The 23,856-nt window shown below is 43.9% G+C and overlaps 1 protein-coding gene across 8 annotated transcripts in view; it reads right to left on the reverse strand.

The window, feature by feature from the left end:
* CDC42BPB (CDC42 binding protein kinase beta) overlaps positions 1-23,651 on the reverse strand; it is a 127,586-nt gene extending 103,935 nt beyond the window's left edge. For 2 of the 8 annotated variants that reach the window (XM_090034076.1, XM_090034073.1), the window contains exon 1: positions 23,298-23,650. In XM_090034076.1, the coding sequence (XP_089890202.1) occupies positions 23,298-23,475 (178 nt within the window). In that variant the 5' untranslated portion in view covers positions 23,476-23,650. Of the gene's footprint in view, positions 1-23,297 lie in introns of all 8 variants that reach the window. The other 6 variants (XM_090034080.1, XM_090034077.1, XM_090034074.1 and 3 more) reach the window with 5 other exon arrangements.
* Positions 23,652-23,856: the final 205 nt, after the last annotated feature.

Below are 23,856 nucleotides of genomic sequence, written 5' to 3' on the forward strand. Positions count from 1 at the left end.
TGTGATAGGCAGCCACTGCAGTCAGGAGCAAGAATATTTACAGGAGTTCAAGTTGTTCAGAGGCTCAAAATAGGAATCTCTCTAAAATCTATGGAGACTGTTAAACTCTAGTGCAGAGTATCCCCAGACCCGGAAGGATTTGTAAAATCTACTCATTTCTGGGGGTGCAGAGGTCGATTTTTTTATATTTTAAGTTAACTTCTCCCGTTCATCCTATATTCTTAGGATGAACATCAGCACAATATAAAGTTACTTACACAAACTGAAATGAGCTTTTGAAACTGGAAAACCCAAAAGCGAGCATTGCTCAAGTGCCTCTAATAACTGCTTTGCAGGATACTGGAGGGGCGGCTAAAGTGTCTCTTCGTACATTATTTATCTTTGAATGTTCTATCCTTTAAACTAGTAAATATTGTTCCAAGATTATTCTTCTTTATTTATACCTGTGCTTAAATTCATACTTATCTGTAGTCCAATTAAAATCAAAGGGAGAACTCAAGCATTTAAAAGAACGGATGTATGCAAAACATCTGTAGGACCAGGTGATAATTAATTAGGTTCTGTGAATTTTTTCCAGATATTTAAAATGTATTTTTAAATATATTCTGTGAATTTCTTCCAGATATCCAGCTGTTCTGAATAAGGCTCACCAAAACATTTTGGATGTACTTACCAGTCCTCCCCACTCCCATTTTTTAAATTGTTCTTTTTTGGAAGTAGACAAAGAACAATATAGCTCAAACTTTGAACATTTCCATAAGCCATATTATTTCTATGCAACTGCATTTTTTAAAAATTAAATAACAATTAGAATCTCAGCCTCCACATAAATTTTGGAGTGCTTACTTACTCCGTTTTTTGAGACAATACGTTTTTACTGGGGTATTTCCTAGGTTGCTGAATTAAAGTAGGTTCTAGACATTCGTTTCAGACTTCCTTCTTACTCACATATACTCAGAACAATGTTCCAGGGCAAAGCAAATTTCCATTGTCTATTGTTGGCCTGCTGTAAATGCCAAAACATATTTCTCTCTCATTCTTTGAGAGGCAGAGATTCTTGGGGCGTGATATCTTTTATTGGACCAACTCTGAAGTTGTGATAGAGTTAGACAAGCTTTCAAAAGGAAAGCAGTGTTCTATAGGATACGATGCTTGTCTAACTTTATCCTCACTATAGTTAGTCCAATTAAAGATTAGCCCCCTTTCCCCCTGGAAATCCTTGCTGCTCGCGCAATTCCTACATCATCATCACAGCTACATTGCTCCAATGCTACCTTTCTCATTCTTCATATCTTTATGGAAAAAAATTTAACACTGTATTTTAAACTTGTATGGTCTCCTTATGATATGAACACCAGATGTAGTACAGTACCATGCTTCTTTCCTGTTCTCAGCTTTTTGTTGCTGCCATTTCAGTTATCATCCATTAAGTCTCCTTTATGTCTTAAATGCCATGTTCTAACAATAAATAAAAGAAAAGAAATTTTAACTTGATTTGCTAATTTTCCATGTTTCTTACATGTGTATTTAGGTTTAGTAGGGTAATATGCTTCATTATTTTTTCAGAAAAACTCCATCTGTTGCCTTTGTCTTATAAAGGCACTCCAGATGATTAAAATGAAAGCCCCTCCCTTACTGCCTAAAGCTCCCCTAAGAAAGCTCTCCCAGTTTTGCATGGGGGAAGGCAATACCCATTCTGGTTAAGTGGAGACCCATATAATTCACAAAGACTTGTGCCAGGCTGTTGATTCCAATTCCTTGTCTCTTTGCAGAGTGTTATGCTGGGCTCCAGTTTGTTTGGCACATTCTTGGTCTACCTGACCACCTGCTTCAGTGCAAGTGTACCTGGATGCTAGTGAAAGCCACAACGGTGAGAGCTGTATACCAATGCAAGTGTTATCAGGAAAAACTTTCTAAAGTAGATGTGACCTAAGAATTTTCCAGTTCTGCTTCCAAATTATTTTTTTGTGCAAATGATCTAGGTGAATCATTAAGTCAGATGCATTTCCTTCCTGCAATCTTCTGCCACAGGGCGAGAGCATGACCTCTGATGGGCTGGACTAGTGCAACAAGGTGGGCTTTATCATACCAACCACTCAGAAAAAAGGATATGAAACGATTCAAAGTAATTTTAAGAGTAACCTTAGCATACCTTCTAAAGCCACCTGTATTTGCAATGAGAAAAACATCAGCATTGCTTTTTGTCCTTGCTATTTCTTTATGCCCCATATTTTTATTCCCTTCCCTCACAACAATACCAGTTTTTAGCATTTCCTTTACTAATTTATCTCCAATGTCATCAAAAGAAATCTCAGCTTCTTTTCCATTCTTTGAGCTCTTAATTATGTTCTCCACTTGTATGGACTTTTTTTTCAAGTATCAATTCAGTCCCACAACACATTGATTTAAAACCATCATAGTCATCCTATTAGTTTAGATTCACTAGTTTTATTTTGAAGTATTACTGAACTGGGTTTATGTAATTCTTTTGTCCAATATATGCCTTCCAGGTTTCCCCACACAAGGAGTTTTCTAAAATAAATCTTGTATCACCTTATTCCCATCTTAGTTAAATATTTAGGTAGCTCAGAAGCCATTTTCAAACTGGCTAGGAACTCAGGTGTTCAGTAATACATCCTTCTGTCTGTAGGCTGCCATGGTAAACTCAATTCAAATAAGTAGTATGGACAAAAACACATAACCATGGCTTTTTTAATGCTTCTGTAAAGTGGAATGGACATTTTGTTACAGTTCATATGACAGATTTCCATAAGAACTGTCACCAACAGATAGTCATACAGATCAGAGCGGAGGGAAGATGGTGGGGCAATGTGGCAGGTTTGCTTTTTCACTTTTTAGTCTCATCTTTCTCCTGTAAATAAACCTGCAGCCATTACAACATTTCAGCACCTTCAATAGTAAATCTCCAACATTTTAAATGAAGGCACAAGGCTGAATTCTATCAATCTTTAAGGCATGGACTTGCAGCAGTTTTTTTTCTTACCTAATTTGCATTTTATAAACAAAGTCATAGTAGCCTCACCTTGTTAAAGATCCAGGTCTGTACAACCTTTTAAAACTAAGCAATAGAAACCGTGATGCACTGATAATCTTACCCTCACATTACTTTTGTCGCAAAGAAGGAATGATCGCTTTGCTATGGCTCCATTCAAATACTCCTGTTGAGGCCTACATACCGACAGATACCCTCATATATCTGCTAAATTGCCATACGATGCTGTTAGCTATTTATCAATTGTAAAATAAAAAAATAAAACAAGTGAAAGAGAAGGTTTTCAAGAGCAGGAAGGAGAGGTCAGGAGTCAGTAGTGTTAACAACTGGTTGCCAAGTAATATATTAAAAACCCCACCAATCCTTCTCTGAAGGGCCACACTTTAAGGCTCTGGTTTTCAGCTGCATTTGAGTGGTGCCTTGAGTCTAAGTGCCAGCTCTTCACTTTTAATCCTCAACAACAGAAAAGCAGTAGAATAAATCTTTTGCTGCAAAGAACTCCACAAAAGACCACAACAGAGCAGAATGTTTTTGATGCTCTGGTTTCCCCATCTAAAATCTCGGGGTTTATCTTGTGCATCATGTGTGGGTATGTACTAATACTGTGCAGAACCCTTAAAGAAATCTCAAAGCACCTCAGGGTGTTGTAGCATCCTGGCTGAGAATCAGGACTTTAAGGAAAGCCCTCTCCAAAACTTTGAAAGGCATTCAGAATTCACAGACCCCGACTCCAACCCCTCGCAAAACCTCAGCACATGATGAAGTGAGCTTCAGGTCATGAAAGCTTGTGCTATACTGTATATCTACTTTGGTTAGCCTATAATGGGGATGGAAGAAGAGAATTAGTTTGGGTGAACTGTCAAGGGCCACTTATAACATCTTTTTAGAAGACATCTTTTTACCAAATTACACATAAAAACAAGTCATATAGTAGATCTTTGATATCTGGTATAATATTTTAATTTTATTTCAAAAATTATTTTTGTCCTGATTTGTTTTTTCAGTAACGTATAGAAAGGTGCCGGCATAACAACTCAAAATAAACTCTTACTCTTGTATGTTTGTGTGGGGAGGATGGGTGTGGGGTATGTGTGAGAAGGGGTGTTGCGGGAGGTGTGCATATGTGGTGGGGACAGGAGGTCTGCCCATGCACTAGGGGCCAGGAGCCAGCCAAGGATGGGGGGAGTGAGGGGTGGGGCAGGTGGCACAGGTAGCAGAGCTTGCCTAGGTGGTGGTACGGTGCAGGTGTGATCTGCCCCCCCCACCCCATCCCATGGCTGTCCCCACAGCACTCACCTGCTCCCGCCTGGGGCTGCCTATTCAGTGCTCCAGCCCGCCACCGCTGGCTCCAACTGTGGCCAGCACAAACTGCTGCAGCCACCCGGGTGCTGCTCAGCACACCCTGCCCCCAGCAGCTCCTCCTCCTGCCTCTGCTGCACAGCTCCAGGCAGGGGGGAAACTGCAATTGGGCAGCTCCTGCCCTAGCATAAGGGCTCCAGCTCCCACACACTGTCACCTGCACGTGCCTGTTCACTGCACTGGGTTGGGGGGGGGGGGAAGGTGGGTGGGAGCTAGAGCTGGAGCCCCACACACTTGGGCAGGAGCCATCTGGTTGCAACTTCTCCCCTGCCTGCAGAGTGCAGCAATGGCAGGAGGAAGAGGAGCCACTGCAGGCAGTGGGGAGCCAAGCGGTGCCCGGGTGGCTACAGCTGCACCGGAGGTAGCCCTGCTAGAAAACTGTGCACATTGGCCAGAGCCAGGGCTGGCAGGTGAGGGGCTGAGCCTGGCAGGGCTCGACCCTACGCAGACTGCTGGGGGCAGCCGTGGGTCACATGCAATCACTTGGTAGGCTGGATTTGGTCCGCAGGCCATCTATAAAATATACAAATCTACAGACCCCCATCTATAAAGGTACAAATCTACCATCCTTCTGGAAAGAAAGGCCTGGGGTATGTTTTTATAATTTTCTCCTTTTCATTTCTCTGAAGTCCTAGGCACATATCAGTAATTGCTTCCAATGCATATCATAAAGAGATCCAAGCAAAGTGTTCACTTAGTCATTTAAATCCATCTTTGTTTCTATAACAGGCAATTTCTTAACTGAGACAAAGCCTTCAGTATGATATCACACTCTCTCAAACACTGCTGAAAGCAGTTGCCCCATCTACATTCTCAGTTAAATGGTTTTACATGAGTTGAAGGGGAAGAAAGGACCCTATTACCAATAATAACCAATTACAGTGTAAACTTTTGCAGCAAAAGTTCAAAAGCATTTAATGTCACTGCTACATCTTAAGCCAGATATTAATACTATTGGTCTGAACAGACATTTATTCCTGGACAATAAGTGTCAAAAGACTGACAACATACACAGTGATGGTTTCTTTTCCCATGAAAAATTAGGTCCAGCAACATTTTTCACTGCTAAGCTTTAAGACAAAAATAGTGAAACATAGTTAGCATATCCTCTTAGAAAATCCAGTGGATGGCCAGATGGAAGGCTGAAGTAACAAGCAGACCTTGATCACTTCTCCCACAGAGGGATAATTCATTACCTTCCGCTATCCAAGCCAACACCAAAACAGTTGCTTATAGCCCCACATGCTCTGGATCCTACATGCACTGCACCATACCATCTGGCCCACGGGGCTTCCCAAAGGTCTGGAAACATCTGGAAATGTAATAGTGGGGGACCAGTAACAGATTATGTCAATTTAACGCTGCCACCACCCCCCACACCAAGTTCCTGAACCTTTGGGGAGTTCCAAGGGCCAGATGACAAACCAGAGATTGAGCACCCCTGCTTTCTAGGATCACCACAGATCCAACAGTAAAATTACTTCAGTGCATTTTCCAATAAAGCATTAATATTTAGATTTATTCTGAAGCTATCAGAGCATGCACTTGAAACAACAGCTATCACAAATATTAATGTGACCAATGACACATTAGAATTAATGTTTTCTAACATCAGAAATGGGTTTACAAATTGAATGTTGTTATTAGACATGCAGAGTGATAAAGTTCAACTTTCTTTAAAATATGCATAATTTTTAAAGATATAAATGGCCAGTCAGAAAATTAAGTGAAGCTAGAAAACTGAGTTATAATGAAGGCTAGAAGAAACTAAGGACAGAAAGGGGAACCATACCTCTAGGCTCGCACAGCATAACTCAGTTTGAAAAGAATCTACCTTCCTCCCCACACACACACTTACCTCCAGTAACGTTCAGAGGTACTTCAAGGACCACAGCGTTCATAGAGGGTGAAGTTCTCTACTGACATAGGAACTTGTTACCACCTTTACACATCAGACAAGATTCTAGTAATCTAGCAATGCTACGGATTTAACCATCCAAGACCACAGTGACATGTGATAAGAATCTTTCACACCTGCACAGTACATGAAACCAGTTTTTTAGAGCAGAATTTTTCAGCTCAGCAAGGCCATCAATCATTTTAAAAGGACTGTGCTCTGACGCTCTATGAATCTAAGGAGAAAGCATCTATTTTATTGGGAATCTAGGGAAGGTTCCTGCTTCGTCAGGATCCTCAGAGTACACTGCATAAATTCAGGACCTTTAGACCAGAAACTGCACTGAAGGACATCACTGCTTTCTACATGGCAAGTGACTAAGTAAGAAACTATCCCTGAAAATTGTGAGTAACATAACAATTGGCACACTTCTGTATCTGGGTACTGCAGATAAATCTCCCAGAAGTAGCCGACTTACCATAACTTATTTGCACTGTAATACTGACAACAGAGCAGAAGATTCCAGCTAGATAAGCCAGGAATTTGTCAAGTGTTACAAGAAGGTAATTCAAATGACAGAACCCAAGTAGTATGCAAGATGCGCTTCTTACCAGCCCACAAGAGAAGAAATCTATAGCTTTAAAAGGAATCAACATTTACCAAAAGACAAATTCACTGCCACAAGAAATTGGGGGGGGGGAGGGTTGCAGAAAGCCAGCATTTGAATGGCTTGCTCACTTGATGTCTGTATTCTTGTACCTACATCTGTCTGGAATGCAAATTCTAAAACATCTTTTTTTTTTTATAATGTTTCCTTATTTTCTCACTTCTGGAAATTTTTAAATGCTCCATCAGAAAAAAAGAGATGGTTTCAAAAAGCTTTGCAATGACCCATTTCAGGAGCACAGAGCATACTCGTCTTCACTGCTCTGTACCATAACTGACAAAATAATCTTCAGTAGTTGTAAATACTGATACACTTTCAAAAAGTGTTTAAAATACACAAATGCTCCTGTAGGTAAGTTCAACAAATGCACACCATTGTCAAGTTCTTACTTTTATAAATTACTCTCCAGCTTTACTTACTGTTTAGAAATATGAGAAGCAGTTTCATAGATTTGCCCATTTCTTTACTGTGAATAGTGATTTCTAGAAGGCCCTGACATTTGGCAATATTTTGGTTTATGTAGGTCCTCTGCTTAACAAGATAGGGGCAAGTTTAATAGCAAAATTACTGAATTTTGTCTATTAGATTGTAACATTTGTAATAAGATGCCTTTTTAAAAACACGTTCCAAAGGTAACACAAACATCTTGTACTGTTACAGGGTACAGCACCAAAAATGTGTAGCCTCAGGACTGAAAGGCCTCACATTTCCCCGGGATATGTACTTATCCAGAAAATCTTTATTATCTACCTAGCTGCAGGACTTTGTACCCACCCAGCTTGTGAAGGGCCAGGCAGTTCAGCTCCAGCAGGATTGGGCTCTCAGCTAACCCTGTTTGAGCCAAGCTGCCTGCCCTCTTTCTTGAGTTACGTGGTCAGCTAGCAGCACCTGCTGAATCAGCTGAGAGCCAGCTGGGCTCTCTGTTGATTCAGCAGGTGCTGATAGCTGGCCACCCAGCTTGAGAAGGAAAGCCAGGGAGTTTGGTTCAGCCAGAGATGGCAGCTGAATCTGATAAGGGCCTGATCCTACAGTTGAAGTGCCTGGCCTGCACTTCTCAAGGCAAATTTCACTGGTGCCTGTTGCAAGAGGGCAGACCAGCCCCAACACAGCCCCACAGGGGAAAGAAACTTGGCCCAGCTCAGTGGAGAGGAAAAGGGGCATGGCCCAGCTGCGGGTGGGGGGGAAGGGATGCATGGGCAACACTCTCCTCCTGCCAAATTTCCAGACCTGTGAGGAGCCCGATGGGCCACATGCTATGGCTCTGTGAGCTGCATTTAACCTGTGGGCCAGAGGTTGAGCACCCCTGCACCAGGCAGTTAAGGACATTATGGATCTATCCAGTATGCATAGAAGCAAAGAAAACTGTAAACCTGTATTGTCCACAAAGGAATCATGCTGGGTCTCTGTTGAGCAAGTCTCTTTGCATAATATGCAATTATGTCATGAATTATTAAAGCGTTTTAATTATCTAGACTACAGACCAGGCAACAAAGAGAGCCATACTCAAAAAAAAGATGAAACCTAGCTAAGCCAGCTCAGGCACCAGTTTGCCATGAAGGAAACTGACCTCATAGCTTCCTAACATATTTCAACAGATCACTTCTACAGAAGTGAAATGTCAACAGGATCTAGTTGCTTCCAGTTGTTATCAAAACTAAATTAGTGCTTCTTGGTTATAAGCTTACTAATATTAACACTCTCACCAAACTAAAATGAAATGCCAAAGACTTGTGACAAATTCATGAGATAAACTATATTTGATATGTGTAAATATTGGTGATCTCATTAATATTGACCACTTTATCAATGAGAAAAAAACAACCCTTTATGTACTTTAAAATAAAGTGTGACCTAATAAAGAGTAGGTCTGTTTTAGAATACTCAAGCAAATTAATTATTTACCAACGTGTACAGATAACACTAAGCAGCTTCAAGCTTTTTACCAAAGACCAGTACCTGAAACTATATTAAGATTGATAGATTCATAGATGTAGGGTTGGAAGGGACCTTGCAGATCTTCTAGTCCGACCCTCTGCCCTGGGAAGGAGAGAAAACTGAGCTCAAATGACCCCAGCTAGGTAACTGTCTAGCCTTCTCTTAAAGACCCCCAAGGTAGGAGCCAGCACCACTTCCCCTGAAAGTTGGTTCCAGATCCTAAAGGGAAACACACACTCAAGAAAGTTTTATATAATCACTGTTTCCTACACATGGAAAAAAGATCTGGAATTAAGGCAGTTAAAATATATTACATTTAAGAAAAAGTTTACAAGAAAGTTTTAAAAAGCTGTCTCAAAGTAGAGAGCCATAAACAGAACTTGCTCATGAATTTGAGTGGAGGCAGAGTTAGGATACTGCACATGCATGCTGCTTTAATCACATTATGACCCACTCCTTTTTCAGAAGGGAGTAACTAATGCCAGAACAACTTACCCTGAGATGCAGTAAACTGTCTCTCACTGGACATTTTAAATTTTTAGGAAAAAAAAAATCCAACCTTAATTTTAGGCTCCATTTTAAGTAGAAGTCAAGTCAGGAGATAAAGCTAGACCACAACGCATCTTTCCGGGTTACAAGCTACAGTGTACCATGCTCAGTAAATTAACATATGCACCACTCGATTACTATGCGTTTCCTGGCCAAATAAATCAAACCACACAAACTAGACGAAAATAAGAATCACCACCCTCAGGGCAAATTTTAGGAATATTGTACTTATCACAAAGGCACACATTTTACACCTGGTAAACAGAGTTCAAATTGGAGTCAATAAAAATCCAGACACATAAATGGAATAAACGCATCCAAACAAACTTAACTTTACCCTATCATGATACCACGTAACAGTTACATTAAAATTCCTGGAGAAGCTCAAGTTAGATATAAAGACATTGTTAGTTTTAATAATTTCCTCTCTTGTAGCAAGACCGGTTAACAGATTTACTTGCCAATTCTCAGAAAAAACACTCGAAGATTCAGTAAATGTATGAATAAAAGCATACATTTTGCCAAACTTTAAAGGCAGAGAGGATGAATCCCTGCTTCGTGTGCAAAATGGAACTCAGTCTTCACTCTGGAGCTCTGGGCAATTCTTCTATATCAAGGCACGTGCTGGAGCCTCCAATTCCATCTCACTTCAGTCATGTCCACACAAAACCACCCCACAATGCTTCACTCATACACTTTTCTCAAATACATCTGATGCTCCAGCATGGAAGAACAATCAAACATCATATCATCAAGTCTGCAGGCTACCAGTGTTTTTCAAACAGGCCAGATTAGATGGAAATGAAACTCTCTTTAAGAAGAGGCAAATGCTTCATTTAATTTAGATTTCCAGAGTAGGCTACAGACTTTGCATAAGTAACTACAAGACACTATATTACCATCCTCTAGTAAAAACAATGACAGGTTTATGTAAGAGGTATAACATGGTCCTTATGTACAGAGTCTGAAAAAATATACCCAGACCACAGCCAGCAAGTATCATTCTTCTCTCCTGAAGCAAGTATCAGTCTCTGAATTGAAGCTCTCTCAAAATAAACAGAAATAAACCAACATTTACATCACTAATAATGTCAAAGTTGCTCTTCCAAAGTACAGACTTACCCAGTGGCACCTCCCGTAGGACTGTATGTAGCTCACGTCTTTGCTGCTACGTCCTGCTTTTCCCCAAGCTACAGCAAACTAAAGCATGGCTCAACCCCCAGCTTTCCTTGGTGCTATTCAGAATCACACGGGCAACAAGAATCAGATCAGTTTTTTTATGTTACTGCTTAGGAAATTATGTGCGAAGCAGAGACAACCACTGGAGCTTTTCATTGGGGAGAATTAATTAAAAAAAAAAAAAAGAGAGAGAGAGGCAGGAAAAGCAGTGCTCTGTGCTGCTAAAACAGCAGGGGGAGGCTACGGAAGGAGCCAAGCACAAATGCTCCCCGTATCTACCCTCAGCTGACAAAACATTAGGGAAAGAGAGGAACATGAGGCGAAAGAAACCGTTATAGCAGGAAGGGATCATTAAAACAACACCTTACAGAGACAGGCTGGATAGTACAATTCCTAAACCTGTCCATCCTTTTTTACTGGATGATGCTAACAGACCGGTTTTCCACTTGGCAGTGCCCCTATCCTTCATGAAACATTTTCTCAAGTAGGCTTCCGGACATTAGGCATTTAGCAGTACAGCTGCCAACTCTAATGGATGAGGTGGGTGCGGCTCAAGAAACTGCATAAGGGAAGGAAACAGAGGATGAGCCAGAAGTACCGTATATAATTTAAGTAATTCAGAACCCCTACCTTGTAAACATTGTTCATCTATGTAACTACATGATCTCATTACCAGGATCACTGCCGTCCTTCCCCGATGTTACAGATACATGCTGTGTCTTGTCTTTAATTAGGTTAAAAACTCCTTAGGGCATAAATGATTCTCTAACCCCTTGTTTGGTGAGCTCCTGGCATTATGTGGTCATGATTTTAATTCCAGCCCTGAAGCACTACCCTAGTTAGTTATAAACGCACAACAACTATACAACTTTATACTGGTACAACTAATTAGCCGGTTGCTGCATGGCACTGGGAAGGAATTCCACCACTCCCTCCATCCCTCTGCCACCATCCTGGCTGCTGTGTGTATCAGGGTGGTTTGTTGCTTTTTTTTTCTTAAAGCCTTCCACAAAGGTGTTGAGTGTTGGCTGGCAGCAAGGCTGGGAATTTTGACGAGGGTGTGCCAGCACTTCTACCGGAACTTAAACCCAGAGGTTCTTGACTAGATGGCCTTGCCCCTTTGCTCAGGTCAGACAAATTGTAATATCTGGGGCCAGGAAGGAATCTTATCCCATGGTTAGACTGGTACAGACTGTGGGGGTTTTTGCCTCCGTCTATTAGAGGGGATGTGGCCTCCTTCTTGGGATCTCTTGGATATGTATAAATAACCTTTACAACAGCAAGATGCTGGCTGCCATGGTCCTCCTGCTTTACCTGTGGCAGGTTAGGGTGTTAAGCCTTGTGTTGTCACGGTTAATGCATAGTTTTACTCGGAGATTAGATAATGGATTTGTATATGATGGTTTGGATAGGGATGATCCTGCCTCAGGCAGGGGTTTGGACTAGATGAAGTGGACATGCACCTAGCTGGGGTCATCTGACCCCAGCGCTCTTTCCTGTCCAGGGCAGGGGGTCAGACTCGATGATCTGTTAGGGTGTCTTCCAACCCAAACATCTATGAAACTATAAAAATCACCTCCAGCCCTACTTCTCTGATTCTATGATTTTAAGTGACAACAGCTCAGTGCACACACAGATATATACACAGTTGTACATGTGGGTATAGCTTATTACTATACAGGAAGGGAAGGAAGGTATCTTGATAGGAAAGTACCTTTAGACTAATAAAACTGCATTCTTGGGAATGAAGCTGTCAGTAGTAGACAAAGGTCAAACTCCTAACTGAAATAAATCTAGCCACACAAAATATGCAAACCAGGACTAATACAAATAAAAGATGCTATGGATAAGCATCAGAGAAAAAAGGAGACATCACAACAGAAGAAAGACAAGACTAGAATATAGGGAACTGACCTGAAAGGCAATGCAGGAAAGAGACAGAACACGCTTATAAGGAAAAAAAAGGTGCAGTGAAGTCAGAGAGACACAAAGATGGGATATGACATATCAAAGAATCATAGAAAGTTAGGGTTGGAAGGGATCTCAGGAGGTCATCTAGTCCAACCCCCTGCTCAAGGTACTCTCAGTAAGACCATCCCCAACTAGATCCCAGGCAAATCCCAGTTCAGTAGTTGAAGGCTGCTATTAAATCCCCCCTCAATCTCCTCTTCTCTAGACTAAATAAGCCCAATTCCCCCCATCTTTCCTCATAACTTATGTCCTTCAGCCCCCAAACCATTTTGGTGCCCTCCACTGGACTCTCTTTAATGTGTCTACATTCCTTCTGTAGTGGGGGGCACAAAACTAAACACAGTACTCCAGATGTAGCCTCAGTGCTGAATAGAGTGGAATAATGTCTTCCCTTGACATACTAGCAACACACCTACCAATGCAGCCCAATAGGCCGTTAGTCTTCTTGGCAACAAGGGCACACTGCTGGTTCATATTCAGCTTATTGTCCACTGTAACCCCCAGGTCCTTTTCTGCAGAGCTGCTCCCCAGTCAGTCATCTCATCACAGAAGGCAATCAGGTTGGTCAGGCATGACTTATCCTTGGTGAATCCATACTAACTGTTCCTGATCACCTTTTTCTCCTCCAGGTGCTTAGAAATGAATTCCTTGAGAATCTGTTCCATGATTTTTCCAGGGACTGAGGTCTATAGCTCCCTGGATCCTCCTCCTTCCCCTGTTTAAATATGGGCACTGTGTTTCCCCTTTTCCAATCATCTGGGACCTCTCCTGACTGCCATGAGTTTTCAGAGATGATGGCCAGTGGCTCTGCAATCACATCAGCCAACTCCCTTAGCAGCCTCGGGTGCATCCCATCCAGCCCCACAGACTCGTACATCTCCAGCTTTTCTAAGTAATCTGTAGCCTGTTCTTTCACCACTGCTGATTGTTCACCTCCTCCCCAAACTGTGCTGCCCAGTGCAGCAGTCTGGGAGTGGACCTTGCCTGTGAAGATTGAGGCCAAGAAGGCATTGAGCACTCGAGCCTTCTCTCCATCCTCTGTCACAAGGTTGCCTCCTCCATTCGGTAAGGGACCCCCACTTCCCCTGATCCTCCTCTTGCTACAGATATACTTATAGAAACCCTTCTTGTTACCCCTTACATCCCTTGCTAGCTGCAACTCCAATTGTGCTTTGCTCTTCTTGACTTCATCCCTGCATGCCCAAGCAATGCTCTTATATTATTCCCTAGTTATTTGTCCATGTTTCCACTTCTTATAAGCTTCCTTTTTGTGATTTAGTTTACAGAAGAGTTCCCTGCTAAGCCACGCTGGTCTGCTGCTCATTGGGAAGGTTTGTTCCTGCACTCTCAGTAAGGCTTCTTTAAAGAACAGTCAGGTCTCCTGGACTCCTCTCCCCCTCAGACTGGCTTCCCAGGAGATCCTGCACATGGCATTCCCTGAACGAGTCAACGTTTGCTTTTCTGAAGTCCAAGGTCCTTACTTTGCTGCTCTCCACCCTTCCTTTCCTCAGAATCCTGAACTCAATCATCTTGTGATCACTGCTGCCCAAGCTGCCATCCATTACTACTACATTCCCCACCAGATCTTCAAATTTTATTAAAATGTGATTGACATTGTCATAACAGTTGTGAAATGTACTGAATTCCTTTTATTTACAAGGCATGTAGCTTGGGGATAGGATATTTTCACACAAACAAAAGTTAAACACCTTCACAGTATCCAGTTTACATGAGATACACATCAATGGCTACTTACCATATTTAGTCAAATACAAGACAAGATTTTCCCACCCCAATAAGCATGGGGGGCAGGGAGGAAGCCCTTCATTTTACATTTACATACAGGGAACCCTCAAAAAAATACACTATCATTAAACTGCTGCCAAAGCATATGTGCAGTAATGGAAACCAACTACGAAGCTGATTAAACACAGCCAACACTGAGTATGACTATGAAGTACATAGCCCAGACTGGGCATCCAAGCTGATGGGAACCTACCACAATGATAGCCTAGTGCAACCATCTGAATAAGACGTATGTTAGTGCCCAATAAGTGCAGTCCTGCTCCATGCCAACTATTTCAAGTGATGGTAAGCTACTACACTGCATACGTTTCGACTTCCCCGTCATTCCCACAGCTGAGCTCTGCCTTTCTTTCCCATTTCCACTTACTCCTGCTTTTTCACCAGCCTTAAATGTCTGGCAAACATTGCCAAACAGGGCCCCAGGGTTCACCAGAATCCCTGTCATCCCCTCTCTCAGTCTGACGAGTATGATTACCGTGGTCCCAGCCTGCATAAGATGGAGCTGGACCAGGCTGCCCTGCACCTCATCTGCATACAACTTTTTGGAGAATCCCAAGATTCGTGACAATAACACCGGATTCTAGTCATGAGAGGAGGTGAATTAGCATATGAATCCTCTGGGGTTGGGGTGTGAAGGTAATGTGGAATACACATCCATATTGAGCAGTGCTGACCATGGTCTGAAATGCTGTTGACTCTGGCTGGGGTGCAGCCCAATGAACTATTTGGTAAAATCACTAGCCTTTTGGCTTTGAACTAATATCATGCATAGCTGCTTTTTATATAAGGTTCAGCGCATTAATTCTGGGTGAATGAAGTCTATGGGTACCTATATATGCAAATATACAAGAATGTTTATTTCAAGGTCAGTGGTTTCAAATTGATCCTGTACTTCCATGTGCTCAGAGAGACCAAGGTCTGACAGTAAGAAAATATGGGCTGCAGGTGGAAGAAGTTGCAGGGAACTGAGGGCAAGGGGGCTATCTGACCCCTCAGATTTATTTTCCCTGCTGTAGCAGTGGAAGGGGACAAATTCAAGGCAAACCTCCAATAGTTAGGATTCTATTCTGAAAAAATTATAAGTTAATAAATTTTCCATATATAGAAGCTAATTACTGGGGAGTCATCTTACATTCAAGCAAATATGGTATGTATATATAAGCAACCTTTTATTTAAACTTCATAAACCGATGTTGTACCTGATAATGGAAGTACAGCCTTAGCTGAAGAGAGATGTACCAGTACAGAAATAGCTACTGGTGTATATACAGTTATACCTGCAAAGTTACACTTAGAACAAGTAAAATACTGGTAATAACCACTCACCAAAACTGATAAAAGATATACAAGATGCCAATGTAATGTCATGTTGCCAGTACAAGTGCTCCTATGGTTTAAGGACTTTTGTTGGTTGGGTTTCACACCTCTTCACGCTCCTGACTGAGAAAGCTGCACTGTCTGTAGACTTGGCTTGAGTTTTGAAGTGATTTAATTAAAATGATACAAATGTGCACATGGGAGTTTTTATTTGTTTAAAACTAGCTTGCATTACCTTAGCCTCCACTGATAAATTTAATAATGATGCCAGCTAAACCAACATAACCATGGTTTAAATTGAGTTAAGTATCCACATAGGATTCTACGCTACTTGGCTAAATCAGTTTTAAAAAAATTATAGACTGCTAGTAAAACAGTGTGTGCAGATCTGTCTTAACAAAAGCTACCGCTCACATTTAACCATCTTTCAGAGGGATAAACAGTGGAAAGGAAGAAGTGGGAATAAAGCATTCATTCCAAATGCTCATTTCTAATTTTTGTCTACTTAGCCGTTTGTATATGTAGTGAAAATGTGACCTTAAATCATATAAAAATCTGGCCCATCATTTTGAATAGCATATATTTTTAGAGGGTTTGTATCCAGAGACTGAGTACTCAGCATTTTCCCAAGAAAAATCAGAGTCCTTAATACATGTCTCCAGTTTGGCATGCAGAAATACTAGATGTATTTGACAGTGCAGGTCTTGATTAAATACTGTTTCAGCATTAAGCCCCCAATAACTAGAATGATCACCATTTAGATCTCTAATACATCTAAAGAGACTCATGCACATGCTATACTAGGGGTGGGCAAAATGCAGCTTGTGAGCTGGATCTACCCAGCCAAGGGATTTTATCTGGGCCACGATGGGTCCCTCAGGCCCATCAGGCCCAGGTGTGGGGGGCAGCCCAGGCTATGGCATGTGCAGCTGGTCCCACTGCCCCCAGGCATACAGCAGGGCTGGGGAGGCATGGCGGCCAGACTCCATTTCCCAGCAGCTTTGGTTCCCTCCGGCTGCTGCTGCCTGGGCAACTTGGCCCGTCCAACATGCACCCAGCACCGGGGGTGCCAAATGGAGTAGGCAGAGTCTCCATGGAGACTGGCCCCTGCAACAGGGTGTGCTGGGTCGAGAGGAGGATGGGATGGGCCATGGGCAGGTGAGGAGCCGTGTCCAGGAACGGGATGGGTAGGCAGGGAAAGGTCAGGTTCTCAGAGCAGTGACAGCATGGGGCCGTGCTGGGAGTAGATCGCAGCTCTGCCCCAGGTCCCAGCCTCACACTGTCACCACCCCACAATCCCAGCTCCCCTGCCCCCTCCATCAGATGCTGCTATGACCCGTGGCCCCCTTCCCACCTGCCCCCTGACCAAAAGTGCCCTAAGCCAGTCTGGATGGGGAGACCCCACCTGCTCTATCCAGATCAGTCTAGTAATTAGAGGTGCACCAATATATCAGTCACATATCAGATCAGTACCGATAAAAGGAAATTAACATTATTGGTTATTGGCATTTTTTGGCTGGTGTAGCCGATAATGTCACCAATAAATGCCGCATGCAGGCACACAACCAGGAATGCAGTTGGGCAGCTTGGAGAGCAGCGCCCTGTTAGTAAGTCTGTCGGGGAGAAGAGGCAGGGGGGAGACCCCATGGTAAGGAAGGGAGCAGGGCAGGGGCAGGCACCGCCCAGCCAGGGCAGTGAATGGAACCCCAGGGCCAGGAGCAGGATGGAGCCATGGGCAGTTCGTCCAGGGTACACAGTTCCTCACTGCTGCATGCACCCTTGAGGTGGAGCCAGGGACAGTGCCAGCCTCTTCCCAGTGGGGGAGCTAGATCGGGGCTGGACTCCAAGCAGGCAGTAGTGAGGAGGGCACAGCTGCATGGAGTGGTGCTGGGAGGGGTGGCTATGGGGGCACTAGGGCAAATTTTGAGGGGACTATAGCCCCTACCTCCGTGCCAACCTTGCTCGGGGCACTCTGCTCTGTTGACTTTCTTTTGGGAGCCCTGAGCCAAGCCGAGTGCCCTGAGCAGGGTTGTACTAGGAAGAGAAATAGTGCCCCCCCGGTCTCCTTAGCCCCACCCACAGCCACCACCACTGCCACTTGCCCTGCACAGCTAAGCTTGCCTCTCTCCCGCCCGCTGAGCCCAGGACCACACGATGAGCCACCCGCAGCTCTGTCCCACTTCCAGGCCTGGCGTCCCATTCACCACCTTGGCTGGGCAATGCCTGCCCCTTCCCCACTGCCTCCCTGTGGGGGCTCCAATCTGCCCCATTTACCCCCTTGCCTCCCCCAGGCCCCTTCCCCTCCAGAGACTTTCCTGCAGGGCACTACTCTGCAAGCTGCTGTGCTGCATTCCTGTAAATTGGTTATCAGATTGGTACCAGCCAATATGGCTGGTTAATAATCAGCTATCTGTATCATCACCAAAGAAATCTTTATTGGTGCACCCCTACTAGCAATCTACCACTTAGTGAGTTTTGGTGAGCTGTTGTGGGCTGCAGGGTGGGAGGAGGGAGTACTCACCCAGCCAGCAAGATCTCACCAAAACTCCAGGAGACTTTCCAGCCCAAATACTTGCCTACCCCTGTGGTATACCCTAAAAGTACCCATTGATTTCTGAGACTGCTCACAATTAAAGTTAAGGACATGCCTAAAACAGACACCATTTCCTATTTAAAAATATACTTTCCAAAATGATGATACCTAATACGGTCTTTGTAAAAATGCAAGCTTAACAAATTAAGATTATCCATATGCAATGCAAAAATTCCGAGACTGTATATACTGCAGATAACTTTCAAGTAGCAAAAGACTGTTATAATGCCACTTTGAAGATATTAGTCTTCAGATCACCCAAGACACTGATGTAATTACTTTCAAAGAAAATATTTAGGTGTTTAGTTACCACAGTGGAGATTGTGGAATAAACAGCTAAATAGTTATACCTGCATTATGATACAAGTTTCCACATGTAGTTGGGGGGAGACATTTAAACCTGCCTCAAGCCTAAACAAAGATTTTCATGAACTTTCACCTTTACGTTGCCCTAGACAAACGTTTATTAGAAAAACTGTAAAAAGCTTGTCTTTTTTTTACAAAATAAAGTTTCCTTGAGGGGCCATATTATTATTCTGAGGTACACAAATCCAATGACAACAAAAATCAACACAATTACTCTAAGTCTATTCACAAGATTTCAAGGCGTCTTTAATGATAAATCTGGAATTAATGCAAGCATTAGGCTTTTCAGAACTTGAATCATACTCTGTTTCCTTAATACAACCATTGTCAGAACTGTTTGTTCAAGTTGCCTCAAATTATACCAACAAACCATATATACAAAATCTAAACAGACAGGTTTAGGGTGTCTGGATGAGGTAAAAAGGCCTCCAACAGTAATCTGTATTAAGACTTAGCATTTCTCCATATTAAATTTTCAAGACAGAAACCAAAAAACGAAAGTATCTCCCTGAGGAAGAATCTAACAAGGGACACTATTTAAGTTCTGCAATTCAAGTACTTAAATCATTCTCTCTCCCCTGGCCCCCATAGCTGTAAAACTATCCCATCATTCCCCAAAAGTGAAGTATTTGTATTGCAAGAAAGGATTATTTCAGCTTCAGCTGATAAAAAAGATTCAGCGCAATGAACTTCATTGACTACACTGACATTCAGTCAGTTTGCTTATACTGATAAGGCTTAAGTGGTGCCAACTGTAGAAGTTTTAATGACGCAAATAAAGTATTTTCTTGGCAAAATGCAAATTTGAGTAATATTACCTATGAACAAGTTAAGTTAGGAGGACCTTACTGACACTGGCTGCAAAGTCAAAGAAACCAAGTAAGGAAATGTTAGATTTATAGTCACCCATGCAACCTTACTTATGCCCTGCCATGATCATCCTGTTCACTGGGAAAGATCCAGGTAGAAAAATATTTTGTAATCAGTGTCATTACAAAGTATCAAGAGGAAAAAAATTAAGTAACCTGTGGATTTCTTACCTTGCAACTGTATGACTTCACAACCAAAATATTCTATTAATATGAAGGGTTAAAAAACCAAGGCAAAAATAAAAAAGGATGCTAAACTCTAACCTTTTCCCACCACATGTCAGGTGCAAGGTTTGAAACAAACTTCTGACACTGCAATAAACTTTTACCATGTGAGATAATTATTTTTGCTGGCTGCAGGAAAAAGCTGTTGTGCCAGAATTACTGGGGCCAAGTCCTTGTCAAAAAGTATCAGCCCAGTTACCTTCTCTTTGTTTCATCCCCAGTAGCTGAGTAAGCTACTGAGGCTTGATATTTTCTGAAGGAGAAAGAGGACAGGCCGCTGAACCCGTATGCCAAGTCAGGGTTGTCCAGCCGGTGGCACGTGATGGGTAACTCATGGCCCCTAGGCTCCCAGTTGGGCACGGCTCCCCCATTGTTCTCCAGTACTGCCACTGTGGTCTCAAGGCTCACCCTCTTTCTGCCAGCTTTCATTTCCTGCCCTCACCATGACTCATGGAAGCAGGACAGGGCAGGGCAGCCCAGGGGACTTCTAGACAGCACAGCGCATGGGCAACAACATAGCAGAGGCAGTGGCAGACAGCCCCTGGCCACTTAAAAGTTAGATAGCTCATGATAACTGAGGGGACTAGTTGGAGCAACCCAGCTGGATCCTTCCTACTACAGCAGCCTCTTCCTTACAGGCATTCCTAGCACACAGGTCAGCAGCACGACCTTCAGATCTCCATCTCTGACATGTATAATACTTAAATTATTAAAGTAACTTTGGGGAGTTGTTTTTTGTTTTCTTTGTTATAAGGATGAGAACTCAATACAGTGGAGAAAAAAAATGCTTATTTACTAGATGACAGAAGAACCCTGAGAGTCATGACTCCTGGGTCTTACTGATGACTTTGGGACAGTGTTAAAACAAGAGGCCCTCCAGTCAGGACTCAGTTTTCTATTACTGGCTCAGGAGGAAGAGTATCGGACAGCAGTTAAAGTAATGTTTAGACAGTAACACCAAGCACAAAGATTTGGCAGACCATTTCCAAATGTATGTGATCAGAGTACACCACATTAATCCCAGTAAGAACATTGTGCACTCTCTCAATTACTTCATTTGAGAAATGGTGTGGCTATTACATGCTTATCTTCTATGGTAATGAGAATGATAATGGGAGTTATAAACAGAAATATGTGGACAAATAGGAGATCTGAAATGCTTCTCTGAGCTTCTAGATCAGATCGTTTTCCTTTGGCTAAAAGATATTTTGATGCAACTTTTCCTCTTCCCCAAATGGAGAATGCGATTCAGCTGGAACACAATATGCCCAACAGCTCCATTTCCTGTGGGAAAACAAAATCCAACTGTCTTGGGTTAAGATGGCAGCCTCTTGGGTCTTGTGTTCAGTGGGACTAAAGTCACAAGATGCTCCAAAAAAACTGCCTCCCCTCACACTCTACTGCACTGGGAAATGGTGAGATTCACCTGAACCTTGTGGCATTGATTGTCAGGAAGTACCAGCCAGGGTTCCTGAGAGAGAAGCCTTAAGTTCCAGCACCAGGGGCTCTCCCACTTTTTGAAGCTCTGAAGGTCTGTCAGATACAGCAATTGTGCGAGGCTGTGGCTGGCCTGGCAGAGTAGATATAATACACGACACTGCCTCCAACACTACACTAAGCTGGGCTTCAGAAAGACAGAAACAGACCTGCTGGCCTGTGCACATCCACAGTTATCCCCACATCTCAACCATGTCCTCCATCTTGACAAGCCACAGGGCTTTGCCATGCCCCTCCAGGACAAAACCATGCTTCAACCTCATCAAGGAAAAGCCCCAAAAATTCTACAACTAACATTTAACATTTAATTTGTTCTGCATGATATTGAGATATCTATCAAATAGCAAAGAAATTATAAGCTGCCTTTCACTGTATCTTGATGTCCACACACTATATGTTCACCGATTTATGACAGACTCTATTTTGTCCATAGGAAGTTCCTTCTCCCTCTAACCAGCATGAGAAAACACCAATATCCATTTACAGTGTAGCCCACATTTTAACTACAACTTCATACTGATCCTACACACACTTAACAGTGCTCAATCAAGTTCTGCACATCAATCCTGAATAATCTCTTAACATCGCTGAAGCTGTAATTAAGCTTGCAAAGTACACAATGAGGAAGATTAAGATGTTGAGCCCATGTTTATGCCTCCAGCTAATAAAAGAAAATGTTCCTAGTGCTGAAGAACCATGTCAATGAAAACATATAATAAGGGTATTATGGCACAGGTGAAAGGTGTTCCAGAGTTGGCATTTCAGGACATGTATTGGAGGAGCTGTGAGATGTGTACAATTAACCTTAACTGCACCAAAAGGAAGTTTATATTTATGCAACATATACAGTACTGCATCTTTTCCATGCAGCCTTTTGGAGTACAAGCTTGCACCTCTATACTGTATCACCAGAGGGCAACTTGCATACATTTCCATTATTTATTAAAGAGCTACTCTACATTACAGGCCTAGTCTAGCTTAACAATAAATATACTCCTGCCATACATCTGATCATATCTGCAACCTTTTCATATTTAATTCAAAGAGTCTGATAAATAAAAACTAGGAGAAATAATTTTACGAGTAACTGAATAAATTTGCCTGTCAAAGTCACACAAGACGGAGATTATCACCAAAAAAGGTAGAGAAAGCATCTCAGCCCCTAGACACCCATCTAACTCCAAACTATTCTCTTCCCTTCAGGACAACCACATCAACGGGGTCTAGCTACCGTTATACCCAGCTACTTGTCTCCTCATGCAAATTCAGTGTATTGCAAGCAATGGCTTTAAAGAACAGGCAGCATCCAGCATGCAGAGAGCACACCGAGCTGCCACAAAACACATAATCGATGCATCCAGGGCCGCAGCCCTGCAAGGCAGATGCGATAAAGTAGTTAATTATTCAGTTGGCAATCGCATTACTGACGTCAACAGAAGACTCCAGGAAGTGAATCCTCTTAGTTTGTTAGTGTCTAACAAAGAGTGGAGGTCGCCTCAGAAATGAAGCAGAACCAGCTGTCCCATATCGAGTGTGCCGGCCTGAAACATTCACAACCTGCATTGGCTCTTGCTGACACCCCACCCCGCTACACCCTCCTCCCTAAGGAAGTCTTGGCTTTTTCTTAATAAAAGGAAAAGAAGGATCTTTCAAACATACAGCACAACACAGGTGCCCCCATATGCAGCCCACTCCCCTACAACCACTTCTCCTGCTGCACATCAGCTGCCCTTCCCTAGTCCTGGGCCCACAAGTCGGCTGCCACCAGCGCTTTCCCCAGTGCCCAGGGGCCTCTGCCTTGCAAACGAGCTTCCTCCAAGCCACTCGCTCCCTGCTGCAAGAGACCTGTTTTGTCCTGGGCGCCGCCACCACCTCCCCCCTGGCAGCGCACCCTGTCCTCGCCCCTCCGGCCTGCTCCACAGACCCGTTGACAGCCACCCTCCCCGCGGGGTGCCAGCAGGCGCCGGAGGGTCGGGTCGGGTCGGGTCGGGTCGGGTCGGGTCAGGCCAAGGGCCCCCCCTGCCCCCACCCCGCCCCGGCGCGGCCCGGCTCACCCCACTCGAGGAAGTCGGAGACGTAGCGGTCGCGGCGCAGCGGCGCGTCGCGCCCGCACTCCCCGCACACGCCGAGCAGCAGATCGAGCAGCGCCTCCACGCTGAGCGCCGCGTCGTGCCGCTGCGGCCCGTCCAGTACCAGCTGCTCCAGCCGCTTCAGCCGCACCTTGGCCGACATGGCGCCGCGCGGCCGCGCAGACCCGCGCCCGGACCTGCTCCCTCTCACACCCACATCTGCGGGCCCCGCTGCCCCGTGGGCCGCCGCCGCCGCCCTGCGCCTCCCTCCGCTGCTGCCGCCTCCGCCTCCGGCACCGAGCGGCCCGGCCGGGACTGCAGCCACGCCCCCCGCGCCGGCGTGCCCACGCACGGACGTGCGGCGAAGGCGCGGAGCCGGGGAAGTTTGGGACGAGCCGCTCGCCGTAGCGCCACTAGCCGGGAGAGTGGCATTTGCAGATTCGCGTGTGGAACATTAAGGGCAGGCGGGGGAGCTGTCGATTCTTTCCCGCAGATTCGCGCCCTGCTTGGGGCGGGGGAAGGAAGCAGAGTCGTTTTCAAGCCG

This window comes from Crocodylus siamensis, chromosome 2 (assembly GCF_052110815.1).
Source record: "Crocodylus siamensis isolate JL-2025a chromosome 2, ASM5211081v1, whole genome shotgun sequence".
NCBI lineage: Eukaryota > Metazoa > Chordata > Crocodylia > Crocodylidae > Crocodylus > Crocodylus siamensis.